Genomic DNA, 25,087 nt, shown 5'->3' with positions numbered 1-25,087 from the left:
AAATTAGGTTGGTTATCACACGTGTCTTTTACAGCATACGGTGTTAATGGATTTCAGAGGCTGATAAATGCCTTCATAGACTAGAAAGGCGTGCAGAAAACATAAGATCTGGAAAATTCAGTCACCAAATTTACAGGAGGCCAGCTAAACAGGCCTCATTGCATTTTCCCATCAACTCATCATAGTCAGTCTTCAATACTAAATTCAAAGGAATAAGGGATGCATAGAAGAAGTCACACACACATCTCATAAAACAAAATTTATCTTTAATTTGTAAGTGTCAACAGCAGTACAAAAGATGGAGTGATGGTGAATAGATTAAGGGTAGAGAGGACAGTCTTGAGGTAAATGAGCATAAATAGGCAGTCTTATAGACACTCCCCTGAGGGGTCTAAACCCCTATCATGGCATATACTGTATCACCCAAGGATGACATGTTTAACATATCAGGAAAGCACCTTGTGCAAAAAAAAAAAAAAAAAAAAAAATTTAAAAAATCCCTCCCACCCGAAACATGTAGGTAAGGTGCCAACGTACACCAGAACATACTGTATATGGACAGTGTCTTTCAATTTTGTCTTTTCCATCAATAACTGAGGCAGAGGAGGAGAAGACTCTTAAAAGTACCACTGAAAGATTATTTAATATTTAATTTACCTCACGTCAATACTGCACAACAAAATCCAAGAAGTCTGTTTATGCAATGAAGCAGAGCTAAGAATAACTATTCTCTTTTTTAATCTGAGAACAGATTTTTTTCTTAAATCAATATCCTTAGCAAACTTTTTTCTTTCTTTTTTTTTTCTTTACTGTATCAGGAGGAGAGTGTGAGATGTGATGGCAACCTTTAAGTTCATTTAAAAACTTTACACTGGACTGTACAAGATTTTTTTGATAAACTATTTACATTTTCAGACTTTAAAACATATTCAAAGCAGCAATAGACACTAGTTTTTCCTCTAAACGCCCAAATAATTACCGGCCATGGGCCCAGGTAGGTACCTGCACTGTATATAGAATTTCTACAAAGAAAACCTGCCCATTAAGTAGCCAGTGGGTGTTAAACAAGCAGCCCTCGCCAGTAAGAGCTGCACCCACGGTGTTGCTATAGGAATCAAAGCATAGTACCTTGACAAGAGAGTCTCAGTTGTCCCAACAGCTCTACACAAACTTTACAATTTGAAACAGCAGCTAGCATGTCAGTCCAGCATGTCAGTGAATTGTGCTGATTAAATTAACATAGAGTACAATCTCACAATATACATCACAAACAAATTACAATGTCAGGAAATAAGAGTTACAGTAAGATAAGTTATGTAGTAACAGCTTATAAGCTTGTCTTAATGTAATAAAAAAATTTTTACATGGGAAATACAATAATGAATGAACATAAATGCTAAGCATTCTAGTTTGCTACAAGCTGAAGAAGGGTACAAGAAAAAAAAAAACAACATTGCTTTCTGGAAAGCAAAACACAAATGACAAAGGAAGACAAACGGAGAATGCACACTAGCAGGTCTGCAATGTGCAGCATACAAACAGTTAAATATTTGCACATTCCCCATACTCCAAGAGCACCAAGGACCTCACTTGTGGTTTTTAGAAAGCGGAAATTACAAAGCAAGCCACGTCACTAAGTTGCTTTATAGCTTTCATATTGCCATAAATACCAATTTGATAAGTTTTCCTTTAGCCCAGTTCACCCCACCCTACCCCTTTTTACCCAGCGTGTGAAATCTCAGAATACTTCTTTGTCACCATTTCCAACAATTCTGGTAGTTAAAAAAGGGTGTTGGATTAAAATGAAATAGTTTTGCATATACACTGTTTTTTTTCCCTTCTGCAGGACGTTGCAGTATATCAAAAATGTAGCTTGATCTGAGAAAAAACACAGATTTTAATGGGTTGTACCAAAAAAGTTTAGAAGAAGGGTTTTTTTAAGGAAAAAGTGTTTTGTAAAGATCAAATGAGGTCATATAGTATTATTCTTTTAAAAGAACATGCTTAAGTGCCATCTTGAATCTTAAAAAAGCATGCAAAACACCAAGGGGTCCAAGCCCATCCATTAACTTCTCACAAAAACATGAAGAACTCTATCATACATCCTGCTGGCTGCATCTCCAGTGCAGTTGTTCTTACTGTGGCCCTGGCTCAGCAAAGTTCACCCCACTTAACACCAACACTGCACTGGTCCTCATGACCACTGTGGAAGTACTAATATGCTTCATGTTAAGCAGGCATGTAAGTGTTTTGCTGGGGGAGGATGGGGTCTTAATGCTGTAGAACATTTTGCTAGGAGATCTTTTTGAAATGCCATGCCTTTGATGTGACCAAAAAACGAAATCCAGAAAGCCAACCCAGAGATTAGATGGCACTGGGAGGTGGCTGTGTTGTGTTTTTCCAAAGCAGAAACTGCCCACAGCTGGCTGTTGTACGCTTTGCACAGGGTAGTGTGTTTGTTTGGACTAATGCTGCTGTTGGGTTTGCATTTCCACCCCAGAGCCATCCCATCTTTTCCCTCCCCCTGCCTCACGCTGCACCTGAGTACACTGATTTAGGAGCATATTGAGGTCCTGTGAATGCTCAGCAGGTGGTTTCACAAGCTAAATGGTGATGCCCAAACATACAGGCAGACCAGAATCTGGCCAATTCTTCAGACTTGTTTCTGCATGTAAACCTGAACCCTGGAAAGCAGTATGGTTTCCATTGGGACCTTTCTCTTCCATTTTTATAAAATAAGATGTGGACTATTCTAGTTGGGGTATCAGACTGTTTGGGGAGTCTTCTTCTCTTGAATATAAGTATTTAATAATGTCTGAAAAGAAAATATATTGTATCTGTTAATTAAATAAATTGTTCACAGAGAAAATAGTATTACTATATTAGTGCTCCTGAATGGAGTTATTTTTTTCAGATAGTTTCTAAGGGGCCTCAAACACAAAGCTTAAGAAGCAAATCCATGAATCCTCTTTGCGTATTGTGTGAACAATTTCCCTGGTATTATAGCCTAATATAACAATAACAAGATTAAATGAATGTACAACATAAAAGTTTCATATTATTGAGTCTTGCCTGCATTGCAAGGGCCATTTCAGTCATTTTAATCTTTCAGGGATATGCTTTTGACTTCCAAATGCCGTTCCTGTTGAGTAAAATATCTCATTGGTTTTACTTGGATTCAGAAGACTGTGTTTCCCATCAAATGTAGCCAAAATTTGGCATGTTTCATGCATCAACTTTCTAAAAAAGAAGTATTCCCTATTTGTGGAATATGCTATTAAAAATCAGAGAGAGCACAAGTGAGGCATCTTGCTGTCCCAGCTACAGGTCCACAATACTGCACTCACACTGCGGGTGTAAATTCAGCATCTACATGAGGTACAGTGACTTGTCAGCATTTAATATGGACCAACATACACTGATATAGAACAAAAGTAAATACATAACTTATACTTCACTAAGTATCCATGAACAAAAAATAAAATTCTATTTCCTATGTTATATTTACACAATTTAAAAAAAATCTAAAATGAGATGGTAAATTCATCAAAAACTTTGTTTTGAGCTCCGATTAATAAAGTAAAAATGTTGGGTTTTATCCTTATGATTGTCCTTCCTTGATTTCTACTGACATTTTAGAGCCAATGTCGGCTAATAAATAGAATAACACGCTCATAGGCACAATTCAGATTCAAATATGTTCCTCCCATTCCCCTAGCCAGTAAATGCAATTTTCACCAGCTGGCAATTCCTGAACAGCCAGTCATTTTCAAGAATGTGGCTTTAACATACAGAGCATCAGCATTGAGGCAGGGCTGGAGCTAAAACAAAGTGTTCATACATACATGTATTTTGCATAAATAAATGAAATAACAAGACATAAAAATGACTCAAATCCGGCAACTGTGAGGCAGGCCCACACGAGTCGAAACAGATGACTTTTGTTCATGTAGTTTTCGTACAACAGTTTCACATTAGTCAGAAGTGATAAAAAATACCATTTATATCCAGTGCTTATAACACTTACGAAACAACATCTGTGAGTGTGTGTTTTTTTTGTACTACAAGCAAAATCAAGTTTCAGTCCTAAAGAACAGACCTTTGTTCTCCACAAGCCTGCAGAATATTATTTTGGCATGGTCATAAAATTTAAAAAAAAAAAAAAAAATTAACCAACTAATCTAAATGTTTGCCTTTGTGCAAAAAATAATTACATAAAATACAATGCTAGCAATACAGCATTCTACCTATGCAACAAAACCAGAAAAAAAAAGAGGCAAGAGAGAAAGAAAGTGACATGGGGGGAGGGAGAGATACTTTTAACTGGAGAATTATGTAAGACATTAATAAATAGTCTTTTTTTTTTTTTTTTTTTTAGGAAATAATGATGTCCTCCCCCCAATCTGAGCTGAATGTATTAAAACCAGTTCAACTTCCCAAGCTATTTTAAGAACAAAAACCACTTTCTATCAGTACCTTAGCCAGCTTAAAGAGGACGCTCACCAGCTAATGACACAGCATATGCCTTTAAAGACTTGGCTAGACCAGTTTATTGCTTATTAGACATGGACTCAGAACACATTTAAATAAATATTAAAAATATAGCTTTTTTTTGTTCCAAATTACAAAATGGTCAGAGAAATTTGACCATTGTGTTTCTATGCCATTATCTTAATAAATTGTCCTGTAAATTGAACAATCTTCTTTGTCTTGGGGGTCGTTCTCTCACATAGAAACGTGATTCCTACAGTGGCAAAAATGGCCATTTCTGACAGAACAGGTGTTAGTGGGGCTGTGAGGAAGAGGACTGCTCCTCCAGAGAGCTTCGTGTCATTGCAGCTCACGAGAGCGTCTGCGGGACAGGATGCACGAGGACAGCCAGACTAACACCAGGCTCCTTGTGTCATCTGGGCCTGAAGCAAAACCTGCACAGCTCTCTGGGAAGATGCTCCCAAACTTCCAGAGGAGCTGCTCTAGGCCCACTGGTACCTGTCAGCCCGAGCCTGAATTTATCACCAGTGTGCTGAACACATCCAATTCCAAATAAAAGTTGAGGGAGTTGAGGAGCTTCAGCACACTTATTCATCAGGCCTCTTGGAACTGTATATACATATATATATACAGTGATCTATTTGTGAACAGGAGTGGAGTATGAGGGAAAAAATGAAGGCAGTTTCTCCTTCGTCTTTAAAATCTAATGGATTCACAATCTTTGAATGCCTTTCTCCTGTATTTCCCAGAATTTTCTCCAGTAATTGCATTGTTTCTAGAAGTAATACAAACAGAAATTTTTGTTTCTATAGCACCTTACGTCCAAAGATCCCAAAATGCTTGACAAGTCACATTCCCACACAACTAATATACAATATTTTTGATGACCCATTTTCCCACCTTTGCAATTAGATATTTGAGTGGCCTTCCCTCCCCCACTTGGAGTCTCACAAATAAATCACTGCATGAATACTTAAGGTAGCCCAGTTCCTTCAGGTGGCAATAGGAACATGATGTACAGAGCCATGATTTGCCACAGGATTCCTCAGGCCCTAAAAATTCAGCGTGGTGGACTCTAAATGCAGTTTGGATTTTACATCTGCCCTTGCTGTCTAAGTATAGAGGTTTATAACTATAAACACATTTTTAGGGATATTTGTACGCTATGTACATATAAAAGTACTCACTTTATTTTGCAATACATATAGCAGAGTGTTTCCAAGTGCTCCTTGAACATACAGTGTTAGAGGAACAAGTGAATCTCTCATTCATAAAAGTCATGTTCATTTTAGTAGCAGGTGCACTTTTATTTTCATATACCTGTGTGATTTAGGGAAGGGGAAAGAAGAGGCTCTTTAAAATATCAATGAGGAATTGCAAGTGTAATGCCACCAACTGTACTTTTAAAAATAAATATTAAGTATTTGGACCCTTGACATTCTGGAATGAATAAATTATTTAAGAGAAAATGTGTTAAGACTGAATGCAAGGGTTAAAAGCAAAGGGGTAGAGAATGTAATCAGAGGTGGCCTCACACTGCTAAGACAGGCCCGTCCATAGCTGGTGATTGCTCTTTTGTGCTTACTTAAAATTTCACACTAATGGCACATCAAGAGGCAAAAGCAATTGGGCACATGCACTATGGCAACCATGTTCACTAATTAAGAATATCCTGTCTCCAGATTCCTGAGTACTTTACCATATTCTGGAAAAAAATTAGGTTTTATATATAATTTTTTCTTTTTTAAGATGCCAAAGGATTGTCTAAGACTTTACAGTGTCTCCTTTAAGACTTTTTGTTTAAATGTTAAGATTCAAAAGTTATGAAAAGTTTGGCACATCAGAAGTTCAGCTATACATATGGAAAAAAATGGAATTCAGAGACTATTTTTTAAAGACGAGCTATGATGCACAGGTGTGCACACTTGCGGACTTGTTCTGTTTCACAATATGAAATCTGCAGTTTTTGTTTTCTAAAATAATCCAGAATAAAAACACATTCACAACCTGTAGGCTGGCACAGCATACCTGAGTGAGAATGTATAACCCCCATCTAAAACAGTAACTTAAACCTTTATCAGCATCCAAACGGAAAAAGACAAAAGGTAAGACTTGTAAGACAGCTATTGATTCATATAGGTTTTCAAGTCCTGATGTCTGATATTTATGTCTTCATCTAAATTAAAAAAACAAAACAAAACAAAAACAAAACAAAAAAAAAACCCCAAGTTCATGAAAAATTAGGGAAACAATCTGTCTCACACGATAAGAAACATTTAAGACCATTCTGCTGATGTAACTGTAGGAGCCACACATGCATGCAGGCTCTTTAAGAACTTTTGTTCAAAAAAACCCCAAAAAAACCCAAATGAGTCTGAGTACTTTAATTCTGTGAACACTCCTCAGTTGGCACTGACTGTCTCATGGGCTTCGTTTTCACTACTATAGTCTGATTTGGGATCATCCTCATAGTCCTCGTACATTTCTATTTCATCCTCTCCATTTATCATTTCGTTTCCAGGAAGGCTTCCGCTGTCTGTCTTCATACCATAAGTGCTCTGGATGACAGGGATGCTGGGCTCAGGGCTGGCAGAGGTGCTGGAGCAATCTGATGTCATCTGAGGGGACGGCGTGGTGGTTGCCATGGTAATAGCACCGGGATAGACAACTCCTGTTCCCGTGGTGATTGGAATCTGAGGCTGTTGCCTGGAAGGAAAAATAAGAAGGAAACGTCTTTTCATGTGTTTAGAGGAGGGAAGACCTTCTGCAAGTCCAAAGGAAAGAAAAGCTGGTGGTTTCCTAGACAGACTGTATGTATTCCTCTGGGCTCATAGGCCAGTCCTCTATGGTATTGGTTCGTCTCATCTCCCCCAAAGGACAACTGGGAAGTGAAGTGTTTTCACTACCAGACATTCTTGCATGTATTTTATGTGTCTGTTGAAACCATAATATGAACTAGCACTTGGAGAGAGACCATCAAAAGGCTTCACGCACCTGTGTGATACCTGCCTGCTGCTGCTACAACATGTATCCAAAATCTAAACCCTCTAAACTCATGGCAAGAGCTTCTGTTAATGAGAGACCTCGAGATTACCTGCAAGTACCTAAAATGGCAGACAAACCGTAAGCATCTAATTTACTATGTAAGTGCAAGGTAGATTCCTACATCACTTAGACATTCTCCTGATATTTTATTGCTGGCTTTTGACTTTTATTTGGATCCATGATCAGAATGCCATTTGCTTTTTAGGATTTTATGTATAAAACTGGGGTTTTGAAGTAAAGTACTTGATAAAAAAGAACAAATCTGCTCTGGAAGATGCTGATTTGTCTTGACTAGTTATCGAACATATATACCTACTTGCATAATCTATTTAAGGAATCATACATTTCAATGTATTCCCAACCTTCTTCAGAGCAATAGCAGCAAACTATTATAGAATTTTAGCAGCAGAAACTGTCAGATGTGTTTGAATGGTCTTATTAATCTGCAACTTTTTGACCACTGCGTCATTCTATACTAAATTCAGAAAGACATTTCATACACCAGTCTCACAAATTCCTAATCATTGGTTATATCAATACGCAAAATAATGTCAAGCTTATTTACAAAACCTTAAATGTTGAGTCTTTATTGTTCATTGGTCAAACTCTAATTATGACAAATATCACACTAGAGAGTTACTGGGACCCTGAAGTCCTTCAAGTTTGGGTACCGATACAGTGAAATCATGAACACTGTGTGTAACATACCATTAAAATAGCTTGTAGTCCTGCCATGGCTGGTACTGCTAGCCTGACTCTTACAGCCTCTGCACAGCTTGAGAAATTCAAACATCTGTTGTGTAAGTCTCGTACACCTGGCTAGCAGCGAGCAAAAACGCAGTAATTCATTTGACACAGTCATTATACTCCCGTTTGCAAATGATGATTTGCAGATGATTTACAAACAGCTTGGGATTTTTCACTAAATTTTCACTTTTTAAATGGTCTGATAAATGTTCTGTGAAAACAATTTCAGCCAATGTATTTGCTTGCAAGTGATTTTCTGCAAACATCTTTCAATACTTTAACCATAAAATTGAACACCTAGCTCACATGGGAACATTTCTGGTTTAGGATTGCATGTTTTCAGGAGTATAAACTATTACTGCTAAAAACCCACATGTATCTCCTCCACAACTTTTAGATGCAGAAAATGTTCACATTAATTAATGTTTCCACAAAGCAGAGGAAAAAGAAACATGCACATGGTCAACAGAAAAAATTTACATAGTTGTCACCAGGCCATACACACTTAATTCTTTCTAAAACTGCTGGTACTAATCTTTCACCGGCATTTCTTAAAATAAATAAATTCACAAAACAAAACACCACCAATTGCTCATCAAAGAACACCATAATACCAATGCCAAACGATGCTTTGAGAAAAGTTTTCACAACTCCAGTAACAGAAGTTGTAGAACCTACTCAAGGAATGATTGAGCCCAAGCTGCTGTGTTACAGATGACATTAAGTATCGGAACACTAATATCCACCTCTACACCTCCCCCTACAAAAAAAGTTTGTGTTTTTTCAGAAGCAAATTGCCTTTTTACAAGCAGAAAGAACAATTTTAAAAGTCTGCTAACGACAATGCTGTGACATATGTTGGTGGTTATCAGTGTTCAGGCCTAAAGGACAGACTAAGAAATCCTGGTATTCTTGCAAATGCTTATCAAGTCAGCAGAACTCTTTTGCACATCCACATTTTCGTGGGACGGGGTACAGCTGCCCAAGTACAACCCATTTCAAAATATAAAGCAAGGAGGTCATCTGAGCCTAAAGAAGCCAAATTTACAGAGGTACTTTTTACTTAAGCACACACCAAACAAATGCATGACAAACTACAGAATGAATCTAATTGTCAAAGATCTTGATTGGTGTAACAGGAAAGTTAAAGGCTTACCAAATTTGTCATTCATAAATGCAATCCTTTTTTACATGTTAAACAAAAGTCAGACATGCTGTGCATGCCTGCTGCTGGCTGGGTAATAACTTTAAATTACCTATATCTCACTGTGGAACTGTAAACATGTGGTAACTGTACCACCTAATTGGAAAGGGTCTCAAATTGCTACCCATTTGCTAGCAAAAAATTTGCTTAAACATGGGCACCTACACACCCCCAGTAACTGGAAACCTACCTCTGATTTAATACCTGTTATTATTTAGAGCTGATCAGGTTGTCACTGTAAATTCTGCTCTAGTTGCTACATTACGTCCCAGAAAGCCTTATTTTAAAATATCACAAACTATGTGGATGGCATGGGTTGCTGGAGATGAGTGTTACCATTTCCTAAGTAATTAAGTTCTTGGGGGGAAGAAAACAGAGCATTTTAGATTACCACGACTATCCCTGAAAGGAAGAGTTGGAGTTTCTAACCTACAACTCTGGCCATTATGTTTTCTTTTATTTATAGGTCTTAGAGGCATTCATGTTAATGGAGTCTTTTACAACATTAAATTCCACGCATTTAATCATTGCCTCTAGCTAGAGTTTTACTAATCATAGAACCTTGGAGGGGGGACATAAAAACATACTTTACCTGCAAGCTACAGGTTACAATTCAGCTCAGTTGCACATGGAAGTTTTCTGCCTGTTAAAATTTCCAGAAAGCAACATTAATCTTCTGATCTCTTCAGATCCGTGGGGAATGGTGGCACGTGGCTAAGTACCCTGGCTTCAAACCACTCCTGTCTCCACCATCTTCTCTTTGACAAAGAAATCCTTATGTGGACAATTACTAGGGGTCACTCTCCTCTGCTCTGCCAGCACTGACAGACAACATGTCTGTCCGCTCTGGGGCAAAAGATTTGGCCCAAAATGTTTAAATAAATATAAAAATAGAAGTAACATGAAAATTCTTAGACAGACTGACCTGCTCACAAGTTTGTGGCATTAATATTAGGGTTTTTCTGGAGAATGTTCCACTTTTGACTTTTGCCAAACCAGCTAAACATTTAAATTGGCAAATTACCATTGTTTTCTGATCCCTTCCCAACCATTTTCTGACAGCTCTTTAAATGACTGAAGCAAAAATTGATTGCATTAAGGAAAATGCTCATATGCTGCACAGCCCTGAAACTTACATTCCCATAAGGAATGAAATAACAGTAAATCTCACAAAAGCACCCATTGTGTACTTCCTTTAAGTTCAAGCTACAGGAGTATAATATTACAGACTTATTCAAAACCATAGCCTAGCAACATTCAGACTATGTGTGTACAGTAGTTATAAACACTATAAAGGCTTTATTCTAAACATCTTACGCTGGTAAAGCACAGAAAAAAATTACTGCTTACATCATTTTGCAGAGAAATGTATATAGCATATACTTGTATTTAGAGTGTATTAGACTGTAAAAATGACTGAGCAATGAATTATCTTTGTAAGACAAGGCAACAAAAGGCAGACTCTTAACTTAAAATGTCTGAATTTATGGTTTATATATGATCCATTTGTTAGCTCACATTTATTTATGCATTACAAAAAACTACTATGGAGGATAAATTGTAAATCACTTGAAGTCTGTTTGGGATTAACTTATGCTGAAGATATCATTCACAAGTTCCATTAATAATTTTACTATTAAAAATAACTCAATTAAAGACATAGCTGGCTTCAGATTCAACTTCCACTAGACTGAAGCCAGCAATTTTTGAATATACTCTGCATTAAACATGAATTATTTCTGTATATTATTTGCCTCATTTGGAACAAAATTCATTCACGTAGGGGTGCAATACACTACGCACATCGTAAGTTCCACTCTGTTCTTTAAAATACTTGGCAGTTCCTAGATTTTGTCTATCAAATAAATAACATTTATCTGAAAACATTAATTTCCTGCCCAATTTATTCCAAGAAATATTCACTCTCATTCTTTGGAGGCTTTTCTTCAAAAATCAGAACAGAACCTGGCCATTCATTAGCTTATTTCTCTATTTTATTTTAAATCCTGGCTAGTTTGTATACTGAGATTCTTTAAACTCCCTTTGTGCATCTTACCAAAGTTTATAAAAGATTGTGGCTCATGGAAGTGAGCAGTGTGAGCCTTTTGCACCAAAAAAGTTTGAGCCAGGGGAGAACTCTGTATTTGTGGTGGGGGGTTGTACCCATAACAGAATTATCCTATGTTAGGCCATGGTTCACCTAAGGGAGTCTGACAGGAACTAGCCTTTACTGGATTGACTAAAACATAAATGTACATTTGGTATAAGAAAAATGCAAACACAATTATGAAGAAATACACCTTTTCTGGCTTTTTGCTGTTTTCTCTAGCCACCTGTTTTGAATGTGTATCTGACTCTTCACACGTCTCCTACTCATCTTTTTATTCTGTGATGATATTTTGTTGCCATTTTGGCATCCCCATTCCCAACTTAATTGGTTTGTTCTTTAAAAAAAAAAAAAGGCAACAAAAAACCCTAGCGGTACTTCAAGCAATATGAAGCACTTGGCACATTTCACTGGAGTCTATTTTGTACTTTTATTCTCTATCTTCCACTGAAATATTTACTGTAAACACAGAACATATTCAGTCTGAAAAACCACATTTGTCTCTTATTTCACTGTGAAAAGGAAACAGCATCTCAACTCTCACGTCTGCAGTTCTGAAGGACGATTTATGTTGTTCCATCAAAACAGTGGAAAAATAACGGGGGTGTGAGGTCAGTTAGGAAAACTATTCCACCTAAAGCTTTATGTAATATTTACGTTAAATACAGGGAAGAGTAAGCTTAAGAAGTTGATGGGCTCAGTTACTGTGTTTCACTTAGTTATAATATGATTTGAAAGAAATGTTGCTTTTCATTACTTAGTAAACTATTCTGCTGAGACAAACGATTCCATGTTTTATGTTTCAGTTCAAAAAAGATGTTCTAGTCTGGTTTTTCTTCACTAATTTTACTTGGTGTCTTCCAATAAGTTTGTTTTAAATTATTCTTGAGCGAAAAGGGGAATTTGGGACAGCAGTGGGAAGTCACAGGGAAGTATGAAATAATTTTTTTTAAATCCCAGCCTGTGATTCCTCAGGACCAAAATCTGTATTCACATTGAACAGCAACATGGATCTCATTTCACCTTTAGTGAATGCATCCATTAGACTTCATATTCCCTTTTCCATCACTTGCACAACTAAAAGTCATCAGTTTTGGTAATGTCCAGTGCATCATCATATAACTGCACAGAGGTAGTTTACTTTAAACTTCTTCAATATTGATAGAACATGGTGAAGTGGACTTAGCATAAATAGGAATTGGAACCAATCCTTTAGAAAAATGGTGACATTCTCACTGTCTTTGTGATCATACTGTTGGATATATGAGTTACATTTAGGTTGTGCCAGTCTAGTTTTGAATAGCTTTTAGTATATATATTTTTAATAGAAATATCACTCTTTAGGTAGGCACTTTTAGAAGTTTCTTAAATCTGTCCTCCATGTTTGCTCCCCTATTTAGCCACGAGTTTGAATGTGTAAAATGCTACTGCTTAATACTGTTTTGAATTAGCAAACAATTCTCAAATTGTTCAGACTGCTGTTTTGGCATTTCTTTTGCATTTCTTGTCTAGATGTGATTTGGTCTGTCAATCTGCTTTGGAAGACATAAACTAGAATTTCATTCCCTTAATCTGAATATAATTTGTGATGTGCAGTATAAACTCACATTTCTATTTAGAGTCTTATGTGCAATTTTGATGGAAGACTATTAGTAAACAATTTCCCTTAGACTGAAGAATAAAAAAACAATGTCATAACTATAGACTGGAAAGATATTTCAAGATATCAAAACCACTTCTATTTACTGATTGAAGAAAGAGCCCACATTGTTGCAGGCTGTACCACAAAATAATTGACTGCAACAGGAGTTCTGCATCCCAAGCCAAAAATGAGGGCACATAATCGACGTCAAGGTCAATTATCTGGTAGTGAAGTAACCAACAAAAGGAGACTATTGTGATTAGAGAAATAAGCAGAACATTGGGAATTTGGAAAGGCTGGCACTGGAGACAGCTTTTAGACTCTTTGTAAATCACCAGAAACATTGTGTTAGAGCACTGAGCATCACAGATTAATTCATAAAAAGAAAAAAAAAACAGAAGAGAGAAATCAGTTATGGTGCAGTTGTTTCACTGGACTTTTGTTATCTTTAGCCTGTTGATGTTTCATAGTGCTGCTTTCTCTGCTGAACATTAGAGGAAATACCGCTAAAAACACACACAATGTTCTTAAAACTGTGCCAGGATCTTTTTGAGCCATATATTTTGGGTTATAAATCTACCCAGTCTATCTATGCACTACTTGAAAGACTCTTTCTAAAACTTACTTTTTAAAAAATATTTTTTTCCACACTTCTATATATAACAAAATTCCTAGTAGCTTCGTACCATATCATTCATTCATGTGAGTTCCTCACACAACTGCTATTATTCCTCTGCCTTTTCCCCCTCTCCTGATTCCTTATTCTACAGAGGAATAATCCTTTGTGGTTTTCTCTTTGTTCTTCTCTTAATTTAGGAAACGATGCTGGAGTCATTACTAACCCAGAATGGATTAGCTTACTAAAAACTCACAAAAGACATGATTCAAACCTTTCAGGCTAATGAGAAACAACTTCTTTTGACTGTAAAGAATTCCATGATCAGTCTCATAATCAGCATTCAGTGGCAAGCTGATAGCTCCATATTCCATCTTATGTTTTTAATAAGGTCTTACCGGTTCAAATCCTTTCCTTCTAAATGACATTAGTCAGTGACTTAAACAGATAAGTCTATTTGGTTTCAAACAACGTGCTCTGTCTTGGAAAACAATTACAGCGATTGTACTCACCCTACAGTAAAAAACTGCCTCATCTCCTGTCTTCGAGACCTCATCAGTTGCTTGTATTCGCCAATACGCAGCTTCTTCCCATCCACAATGCAGGTACGTTTTGGTCGAGGTTTGTATTTGTAATTAGGATACTTTTCTAGGTGGATTTTACTTAGTCGTGCCTGCTCTTCGTAATAAGGTTGTTTCTCTTGATTTGACATGGACTTCCAGCGAGATCCTAATGACACAAAATGTTAGTGAGTGCTCAAGTAAAGCAGGTTTAGCCTTACACATACACCATTCAACATGCCTTCTCACCATAATAAATTTTAATTAAGTTAGTTAAATAAATTGATTTAAATTTACATCACTCTGCACATATATTGGCTTGCACAACCTGAGACACCTTAAAGGAACCCTGACTTTCAGATATTGCTGCAGACCAAGCATATGTAAATCTCAATTAAATAAAATCTCACTTAAAATCAATAGTTATGTCTCAAAATCTCAGCCTCGTGCTGCAAAACAGACTACTTAATTTTTTTACAACAAGAGCATTAATCTGTGAGTAATTCCATACCTCTGTAATACCACGCACAGTATGATGGTTAAGGAAAGTCTGCAGCCATACTTTCACTGTTAAAAGCCTAATACATTGCCTAGGGACACAGGCGTCTTTGATATTTTTATGAGAATTTAGTTTATACACTCCAGCTAATAGATATTAACAACTTGTTATGTGGCAGGAAAAAAGGATCAAACCTTATAGATTCAGCAAAGTTATGAACAATCCCTTGCTGTCTGCGTGTTTTAAATTTACTGAACTTCTGATATAAGCTTGGCATAATACTGATACTTATTTTAAATCCTATTATACATATTATTTTCTGGCCAGATGTAATAAGCACACAGAACTGAATAGAGAAAGTTACATTTCACAAACTCACACTGGAAAGATAAAAAGTAAAAGAGAAAGCACATTGTAACTATATACACCTCTTCAGGTCCTGTAAACTCTCATTGAAAGCTGCACCAAAAAAAAAGTTTAAAAAATTAACACAGTGTACACAGGAAGAGGCAAAAGTATTCAGATCTCTTGTATTGTTTGTAAGGAGCTATCTAAACACTTGAATAGAGACAGGAATAAGAAATGCAGAAAATAGCTTTTTGGTGTCTTTTAGATGAATAAAACGATTACAGCTGTGGTAAACGTGGGTGGAAGCTATTCTTTTACCAACATTTTTCATACATCAACAAATGGAAAAGTTGTATAAATATTATCTGTAGCCAGCAATATTCTGTGTCAGTTCTAATATTTCAGTCTCTTTTCTCATTGTCCTGGAAAAGTTGCACAGATATTATATGGACATAGACTTATTTGTGGCAGAGCAGATACTGACAGGTTAATTCCATGGTTAACAAACACTCAATTGCTGGCACTTCTGAAATATTTATGCTGGAAGTTTACATTTTAATGAATACAGTTACTATGCTCCTAATAGTTTTTTTCACAGAATGCACACAAATAATATAGATTCCCTACAGCTGCCAACACTGAAACAGTGAAGGTTTTATACAAAACTGAAAGGCTATTCATACAACTCACTTATATGGTAGACAAAAATATGAGAACTACTAAGAAAGATTTTGGAAGTTTTAGGACAAAGTAACATTTATTTCTATGTATTCTTGCCTCTGATTGAACTAACATGCAACAAACTTTGCTAAGAATGTATTTGAACTCAGAGTTTACAATAAAATGATTACAGAGGAAACTTGATTTTTACTTTTATTTATTATGAGCTACATTTGGAATCTGTCTTTCACTTCAAAGACTCAAAAAGCAAATATAGGTTTTAACATTTCACCACTCATTTGCACGTATGTTTCTAATTCTCTCAAGGGGTCTTAAAAAGCAAATCAAAATTTCTCAAAAATGAGTCCATTTATTTGCACAGTGGCAAAATATAATCCATGGAATATTCCCCAATTGTCCCAATCTATACAAATTAAATATTAACTAAGGTGTCTTTTACCTAAGCAATATTTTAACTGCATGCTTCTAGTGGTTAGTTTTTTGAATATTGCAACATTTTGAACCAAACATCATTTTGGATGTGAGGTTTGCATGTACAGGTCTTTTGAACTATGCCGGCTTTCCTTGACGTTGCACTGTCTGACATAAACCTTTGATTTTGAACTTTTTTAACTTTATCCCAGTATTTATTCTATCAAGTTCCATTTTGCATTAATGTGATTTGTAGTTCAGGTGCATTCTAATGGGATCTAGCAATTAAACCCTTTATGGGGACATACTCTTGCAACAGATTTCACAAAACATTCCTTTTCAATGCTGCTAAGCTTTAAAGCATGTTGTGAGTGCTGTTGAGACTATAACGCATTAGAGAAGGGGCAGAAAGGGAAAAGGAAGGGAATGAAAATTAATATAGTCCATGAATCTTCATTTGTATAAGTTTCAGTAACATCAATTTCAGTGAACATCTCCCAGAAAAAAGGCCTAAAATTAGAGAAGTTCATAGAACTGTAGAATGGTTTGGGTTGGAAAGGACCATAAAGATCATACAGTTCTAACCCCCTGCCATGGGCAGGGACACCTTTCACTCGACCAGGTTGCTCAGAGCTCCATCCTACCTGACCTTGAACACTTCCAGGAAGGGGACACCCACATCATCTCTGGGCAGCCTGTGCCAGTGCCTCACCACCCTCACAGTACAGAATTTCTTCCTAATATCGAATCTAAACCTGCCAGCACAACCTGTTGCCCGTTGCCTTGCACTTACCTAGGATTTTGCTGATGTTGGAGTTGTGCATGTCGGGGAAGGCCTGGAGGATTTTCCGGCGCTCATCCTTGGCCCAGACCATGAAGGCGTTCATCGGCCGCTTGATGTGGGGCTCACTGCTGGCACGGCCCCGCGAGTCCCGGTAGACCCGGGCTTCAGCCACCGTGGCCCCTCCTGTTGGCCAACAATAATACTGCTGTAGTTTAGCGGCAGAGCCATTCACTGCTTTACTCCCTGTAATGTCAGGGCAGGAAGAAACAAGATGGATGCAAAGCATTATTACGTGAATTAGGAAAGTGCTTTAAGTGCTGTGCTTATTTTAGCCTCTTTTGCTCTCTGTCTCTCTCTCTCTGCTGCCAGATTTATGAGAGAGAGAGAGAGAGAGAGAGAGAGAGAGAGAGAGAGAGAGAGAAGGGACAACCAGTGGTCTCAGTGTAACTGGCCCGGCTTGCCCATCTGAGATGACCCAACATCAAATTGAAGAAACGAATTGCACTGGTATTTCTCCAATTAAGACATGGAGATTTGATAAAGTTTCCATTTGGGACTTTAACATAAAACACATGATCTGAATGCTCAAAAAAACTCACATGAAAGTTACATTTGAGAATCCAAACTTATGTAGGCCTGTTGACACAAGCCGTTGACAATGACTTTGCTGCTTCAGCAGTGAAGCCAAATATTTCATAAAATGGATTATACAGTGTACCAGGTACATGCTGCCTTTTGAATGGATCTGATAACATTTGGAGCTGAATATTTTAAAGTTGCATCTGCTTTGGTTGAATTTTAGATGTGCTTTGGAGCATTTGACCACATATATCTAATATAACTGTCTGCCTCCAACAGGTACCTGCACAGAATCCTGGAGCCTCCGGAGTGGGAGACGAGAACTCCAGCTCCATGCCTGCTGTGCTTTAGTGTATCCCAGTGTCCTGGTTTTTATCTGCCATTAATTCACCTAATGCCAGCCTTAACTGGGTTTTTGAATGCATCCAGCCCTGTTTCTTGACCACAAACAGTAAAGCCTCATGGGGGTTTAGAGTTCACAGAGCTGAAGTGCAGAACTAGTTACTATGGGAGAAACAGATTACCAAGGCATGCCTTTACTGGAAAAAACTTCTGCAATTGTAATGATAATATATGTTTTTAGAGTTATATCTTAGCTATAAAAAAGGCAAAAAGGGTTTACAGTGGGAGACTCACATACTTAGACCTCATCAAACCGATCATATAATTTAATACCTTGAAAAAACAAGATACTTGACAACAAATTAGTACAGCAATAGGTCTCCTTTTTTTATAAACTATTACAGCTACTAACATGAATTTATTTGCCAAATAATATAAGATTAATTCTTTACAGTAAGTAAAACAAAACACTGCCGTTTACTGAATACAGGCACAAGTTTTAGTTGTGCAAAAACCAATTTTCCTAATTCAGAGTGAAAGCATTATATGGGCATACCTTTTTAAAAATTCTATATAAGAAACACATTTACATGAAAAAAGGCCCCTAAAATAGAGGATGCATAACTAATACACTACCTTTTTGCCACCAGGTCCACAGTACATTAATTTCATTTAAAACGCACTGACCATACAGGATAAATTGATTTTGCTTTATATGGTGTTGACAGCCATGTTTATTGTGCAGTGAAATGTAGTGTAGTTTCAAGCTGACTGTATCCATCAACACAGGGCAATATGCTGACTACTGGGCCAGATGAAGACATACATTACTCTGAGAGCAAAACACTCATTCGCATACAGCAGTGTCTTCTCCTGAGGATCACCGGGGTAATTTATGATGCCTCCAATGCCATTACTTTACAACTGACACCAATTTGGCAATTTGTATACTAACATGCGTGCACATAAAAGAGGACAGGTTTGCGGCAAATGTGAGCTGCAAAACTGTTTTAACACTGTTCTAAGTTAAGCACCATGCTACAGGTGTTCTGCATTTACAGGAGGCTGCAGTCAGCTTTTTACTGCAAAAGCAAAGGGCACTTTTGCAGAGGGACCTGCAGGTAGGGCCAGTTTAGAGAGGTGAATGGTTGATGAGGCTGCCAGAAGCCTTGGACCACAAACATGTCAAAGGTGTTTTTTGAGAGAGGATGTATTTATTTAGAAACTTCAACAAGTTGCAAACATAGTAAGTCAACACTGAAATATTTGTTGAGACAAAGAGATATATAATTCGAGAAAAGTCAAACACAGCATGTAACATGTTGTTCTATCCTTTAAGATAACATAATAAAAATATGTTACTAGTATGTGGGCACTCAGGAAGCCGGTGAAAAAAAAATTAAATTATTATTTATGCGAAAGTTATAATTTCTTATTCAGCTGCTTTACCCACAACAAAGGAAAGACATATTTGAATCCATAGGATGTCTTTCCATCTCTTACTTTCACAAAGGTACTTATTCACTACAGCTAAGGAAGTTTGTCTTTAGCCCTTTCTAACATGATTTTGGACTTTTCAATCCTAATGCAGGTAAAAAGTAGTTTTACTGAGAGAAAGATTATAGGTGGCTTTTAAATCTGTAATTTAGATAGAATGAATTTAATTCTAATATCTAATTTAGATAGAATGAAAATAAACCAACAGAGAAAATAAACCAAAGGCAAAAAATAAAAAGAAGGCAGAAAATGACCATAAATAATCTGTTTTCAGAGAAAGGTTATGTCAGAAAACAATTCTTACGTGGAGTAATAAATTACAACCATCCCAAGAAGGTCAACTCCAGCTGCATCTGCTTTATGCAAGTCCATACTTGAAGGACTTGAAAAAACAGCCAAAGAGTTGATGTTCTTTGAGCTTGATCTCTGGGGAAATATTTGCAAGTTGACCTATAGGCCATCACAAAAGCATTTGCAAAATGAATTTCTGCAAATAACTAAAGCAATATAATCTTCATGCTCTTCTGTCTCAGAACCACAGAATTATATTCAGCATATAAAGCATTACAGTAAAATAGTTCTTGTAGCATGGGATTCTACGGGGGGAGCCAGAAGGTCTTGGTACCTTTTCAGATTAGAAATGAGGTGCTAATGATAGAAAGACACACGCCTCAGTGAGGTTTTACAAGTTGAAACACATAAGAACAAGCTTTCAAACTGGTTGTTCTTAGGTACTTCATCCTGTCAAGCAGATATTTTGACATTATTGTGCCCTATAGAAACAATTTCAACAGATCTAACAAAGTAAGGGGTTTTTTTCCTATTGTGATAATTATAGTTCATACTGACGGAGGCTGAAAGAGACACCTGAAATATATAAAGAAAAAAATAAGCAAGTGCAAAGAAGTAGGTGTTTTACGTCTTTCTGAAAATATTTTCAGGAAATTCTAATAACTAAAATAACAGATAAAATGGAAATGTACCACCAGTGAAGGACAAGATGAGAGAAGGAATTTGGTAATTTTCTCTCTATGGCAACTAGTGCTCTACCTGCCAGTTACTGTTCATACAGCAATCACAGGAGGAGGGATTTTCAGAATTAAGAGCTTGGTCAGAATTTACAATTATTGCAAAAGCAGTACAGTTTGGCTTTCCTAGTGGCTTAGTTGGCAAAGAAGTCTATACTTTGGCCTAAAGACAGGGGTTGTCCTCAAAGTAACACTTTTAGCTTCTGGACGTGTTCACTGCCTTACTTCCTAGATCCTTTTCATTTGCTCAACTTGTTATGACTTCGATGATTTAAAACTAAAAGCAGATTAAAGAAGAATGATCTTTTTTTGTGGATGTATGGATATAACCTCTCTGTGAAAGCTGGACTCCACACTACTCTAGGGGAAATACTGAGGCAAAGAACACCACAATAAATCTAAAAATGCTGCAGCTTCATGAAAATAATTTCAAATACTATTTTCATTTCTAAAGAGATCTCTAGTCAGAGAAAAATAGAAAGATAAAAGAATCTGATCATCAACAGGAAAGATAAATATCCTAATGTGAAATAAATGTTAAGAAACATAAAATAACAATTGTTACATTGTTTATTTATTTATTTATTCATTCATGCCTTTATCTGATTTTCTTACATTTACTGATGAAAAGAATTCTACAGCAGGCACCATCTCTCAGCACGTTTTCTGAAATCTTGGCCATAGTAGGGTTAATCCTACTGTCTTTACTGGGATATGAGTTTACCTTCCATTTTGCACATCATCTACAACAAAACCCGATACGGGGCTTTACATGTTACCAGAAAACAAACAATAGTAGATGTGATAGAAAGGAGCAAAAAAAGGCTAAGAAAAAGATGAGGAAAAGAGAGAGAAAAGACGTGATAGCAAAAAGAAAGAGATTTTTATCAGTCACCCTGTTATTCCTTAATTACTCTTCACACTATGGCCATTGATTCATGTTTGAAGTGATACATTTCCCCTGACTTCCCCCAGATAATGAATCTGGCTAATCTAGGGAATATACTGCAGATCGTCTTCCATGGACACACACCAAGATGGGATACATAGAAATAAAGACAATCTTTCTAGGTTCCTGGCATGAAAAGACTGGTTAGTAGTAAAGCTCCTATCATCAGTTATTCATTAAGCTGAGGTGACATATTTGCCTAGTTTGGAAAAGACTGATTGTGACCTCCAAAATACCTGTCCCTGTCTGTGGCAACACAACTAGCACTGCAGAGACCAGATCCTGACAAACATGCAAAAAGGAGTCACTCTTTTACCGCAAGAGATGGGTTACTCATAAACATGGACATGCCATAAAAACAGGGAGCATGAAAAACTAGCTTGGCTGTCCCCTGAGCTGCTCTTAACCTGTGTACAGACAAATGCAGCCTTTGTGAAAAATGTAGCAGTATTTAAAATCAAATAGAAAAAGACAAATATGGAAAAAATAGTATGAAAAGAGAAGCTTTGGGAAGCTTAGAACACAAGAGTAGCCATTTAACTAATATTCTGGGTTATCAGTTTTAGAGAAAGTTACAAGAATTACTACTACTACTACTTCACTGTAATCTAAGCAACATGTAGCAGTTGTAGAGTAACATTTATCTGTTTTGCCCCTTTCCTGTCTCTTATTTCTTCATCCCCAACACCATTCAGACTTTCTCATTTTTTATTATCAGCAAGAGAGGCAACATAAATGGGTACCACATGAACTATTGTCTTTACTGGCATGTCTTGTCATCACTGACAAAAAACCCACTTGGAAACACAGCTAGGTTTGGAACAAGGGTGACACAAATGTTCTGTTTGTCAGGCTGCTTTTGTTCCAAATGCTACACAAATATTATTCAGCTGCAATTTGAGCATTGAGCATTTCCTACAGGCTGCATGTCAGTGAATGAATGGGAAGAAAAACTAGGAAAGCCACAAGCAATTTGTTAAATATTGGAATATTTAAATGGCCTCTAAATTTTTTCACCTGCAAGGATTCTGAAATGTGCTAAGTAAATACTAAGAGGTGGGAATATATTGTAGCACAGGTTAGCTACATCCAAGCAACACTTGGTCATGATAAGACTTCTCTTTTTGCTGCTAAGAGACTCCATTCTCTTTAAAACATCAACAAGAAGAACCAACCGGGAATTCCCTAAGGTCAGCTCTGAGGAAACATAAACCTCTAATTCAATAACTCTGCTACTGCACTGAAAAAGGCCTTATTATTGCAACATCCATATGGAGTCAATTGGACATTAATGACTAATCAATCCCTCCCCTTTCTATTCTACTTATAGTGTCACAAGCCATGTTTAGATTAGCCCATTTCCTGCTTAGGATCGCTCAAGATGTCTTTTGTTCTTTCAGGGCTGGCCTGATGGAGGCAGCTTAAACAAACACACGACCCAAGTGGTGCAGGAGTTATAAACTGCCATATGTGAATGAACAAAGGGGCCATACTAAAGCCTTTTGTGGTATTTGTTAATGTTTTTCATCTGAGTTTAAAAAGACCTAATGACTTTGTGGTGAGCTGATGCATGTGGCTCGTGGCTTTGCAAAATGAAGGAAATTCTAGCCAGTTATATATCAGCATATATTTTCCAGAGTGCCTTGCTTTCAGTTTTGGTGGCAGCGAGTTTACTTTTTTTAGTACATTTGTTTTACATATGCAAGCAAAATACTTAATCTCAATTAAAACACAGCACCAGTTTTCACAGCCATACTCACAACCTGCATATACATCTTTCCCCATTTGAAAGTCTAAAGCTAAAATTGAGTGGAATATCTGCTGCGTGTGAAATCAAAGCAACTGTTCTCAGCTCCACCAGTTCACTCACCAGTGTTTAAAGCTGAATTGTTAGCTGTGTCCTAATAAACACCAAAACAATAATTCTAAATAAGCCACTAGCACATCCATGCTCCACAGTCCAAATCTGTACTATTTAAATGAATTAAAAATGCTAAATGTAGCTACTTGCTTGATGGCTTACACAAACAATTTAGATTTCTTGACCACATTCTAAAAAATGCTAACCCTCATGGAAACTTGGCATGGAATATAGCTAAAACAATACAATAATACTTTAAATTACATGGGATATTAACTGAATTAATTAGAGCTTGAGGCCTGACTTTAGCTCTTGGTGGCTGACATAGTCACACATATGGTCTAACATAATAGTTACTCAGTGAAGATCCATGAAACATCTATACAGAAATTGTGATGAAGAATCAGCCTCTACTATAAATTTGGGGAGGTGTTTAAGTGTCATCATATTTTTCAATCTTGTGCCACTTGCAGACTTCAAGATCCTTCACAGATAATTAATTAAATGCTAACAACCCCATTCTGACATTAATGTTATTGATAGAACAGAAATATGAATCATATTTAAGTTGAAAGTTTTTCAGCCTAAGTAATGATGCCAGAAGTAAGGAATTGCCAGTCATCAGACCTAACAACCATCTACATTCCTACAAACATTATTGTTGTTTCCCTTTGATATTTTATTTCATATTCAGTTGGGGAAAATAGAGGCCCACAGAAAGGAAAATTGTGGATGAAACAGCCCAGCCCAAGAGAAACAATACTAACAATTATTGACAGGTACCTGACAAGATCTATGGATTTGATTTGATTTTTCAGAAAAAGCAGCTGTCTACCAGCTAAGCAATTATTGTTGCTATATTAATCATATTCAAAGTCAAAGCAATACAAAGAGGAATTCACTAATCTATTTAACATAAAAATGTTTCCATAAAAGTAACAGCCTTACTGCCAGTGTAGCTGTTATTCACATCATTTCAAATTTCTCATGACATGAGTGTCACCTAGAACATCCAGAAAACACAACATTAATTTAAAACACAGGGGCTAATTCCGCAGTCTTCAGTCATCCCAAAAAGCTTTTTTGTTGAAAAAGTCCTGTTTGAACAAGGGCCATAGTGATCCATTCATACTTCAGTCAATGCTTTGTTTTGTTTTAAGATGGAGAAATGACAGACGGGAATTAAGGACAGAGAAAGAAGGCAGTCTGACTTCATATTTGATGGATGCATTGTTCAAGGTGTAGCTGAACACTGTTCTTTGCTGGCTCACATGTTCTTTAGCAAAACAATGATTTTTAAAAGCGTAAGTACAATGTAGTTTGTAAAAGGGAATTATGTTTAACAATGGAACAGGGTTTTACAAAACCACCTCCCTCAAATTACGTGGTATTAAGAAATGCAGAATACTTAGCAAAAGATTTTAAAATGTGTTGCAGTCACTGCTTTAATCAATCTGCTTTAATCACTGCATTCAATCTTCAATAATTTGTCACTTTCTGAATGATGCAATGTCATTCTTTGTAGCAATATAACTAATTCCTTCCGTCCAGCGTTAGTTTTTTCACTTGTCATATCACATCAGTAACTAGCAAGGATCTGGGGCTAGGATAGGTATATGCCATTTCTTCTTGCCTTTCACATGGTGTGCTGGTACTACAATAACTGATAATATAATTAGTAAATAATATAACATGA

At 36.7% G+C, this 25,087-nt stretch overlaps 1 protein-coding gene across 7 annotated transcripts in view; it reads right to left on the bottom strand.

Annotated features, from left to right (window-relative positions):
* Positions 1-246: 246 nt before the first annotated feature.
* The window catches only part of SOX6 (SRY-box transcription factor 6), a 263,665-nt gene continuing 238,824 nt past the window's right edge, over positions 247-25,087 (bottom strand). For 4 of the 7 annotated variants that reach the window (XM_010390825.4, XM_019285358.3, XM_010391075.4 and 1 more), the window contains 3 exons: positions 17,145-17,378; positions 14,365-14,581; positions 247-7,197 (listed from right to left, as the gene is read on the bottom strand). In XM_010390825.4, coding sequence (XP_010389127.1) covers positions 6,894-7,197; positions 14,365-14,581; positions 17,145-17,378 — 755 coding nt within the window. In that variant the 3' untranslated portion in view covers positions 247-6,893. Of the gene's footprint in view, positions 7,198-10,079; positions 10,131-14,364; positions 14,582-17,144; positions 17,379-25,087 lie in introns of all 7 variants that reach the window. The other 3 variants (XM_019285347.3, XM_019285350.3, XM_019285359.2) reach the window with 2 other exon arrangements.

The sequence above is a fragment of the Corvus cornix genome, chromosome 5 (assembly GCF_000738735.6).
Source record: "Corvus cornix cornix isolate S_Up_H32 chromosome 5, ASM73873v5, whole genome shotgun sequence".
Lineage (NCBI taxonomy): Eukaryota > Metazoa > Chordata > Aves > Passeriformes > Corvidae > Corvus > Corvus cornix.
The sequence above is the reverse complement of the archived record's forward strand: the minus strand, read 5'-3'. Positions and strand labels throughout refer to the sequence as shown.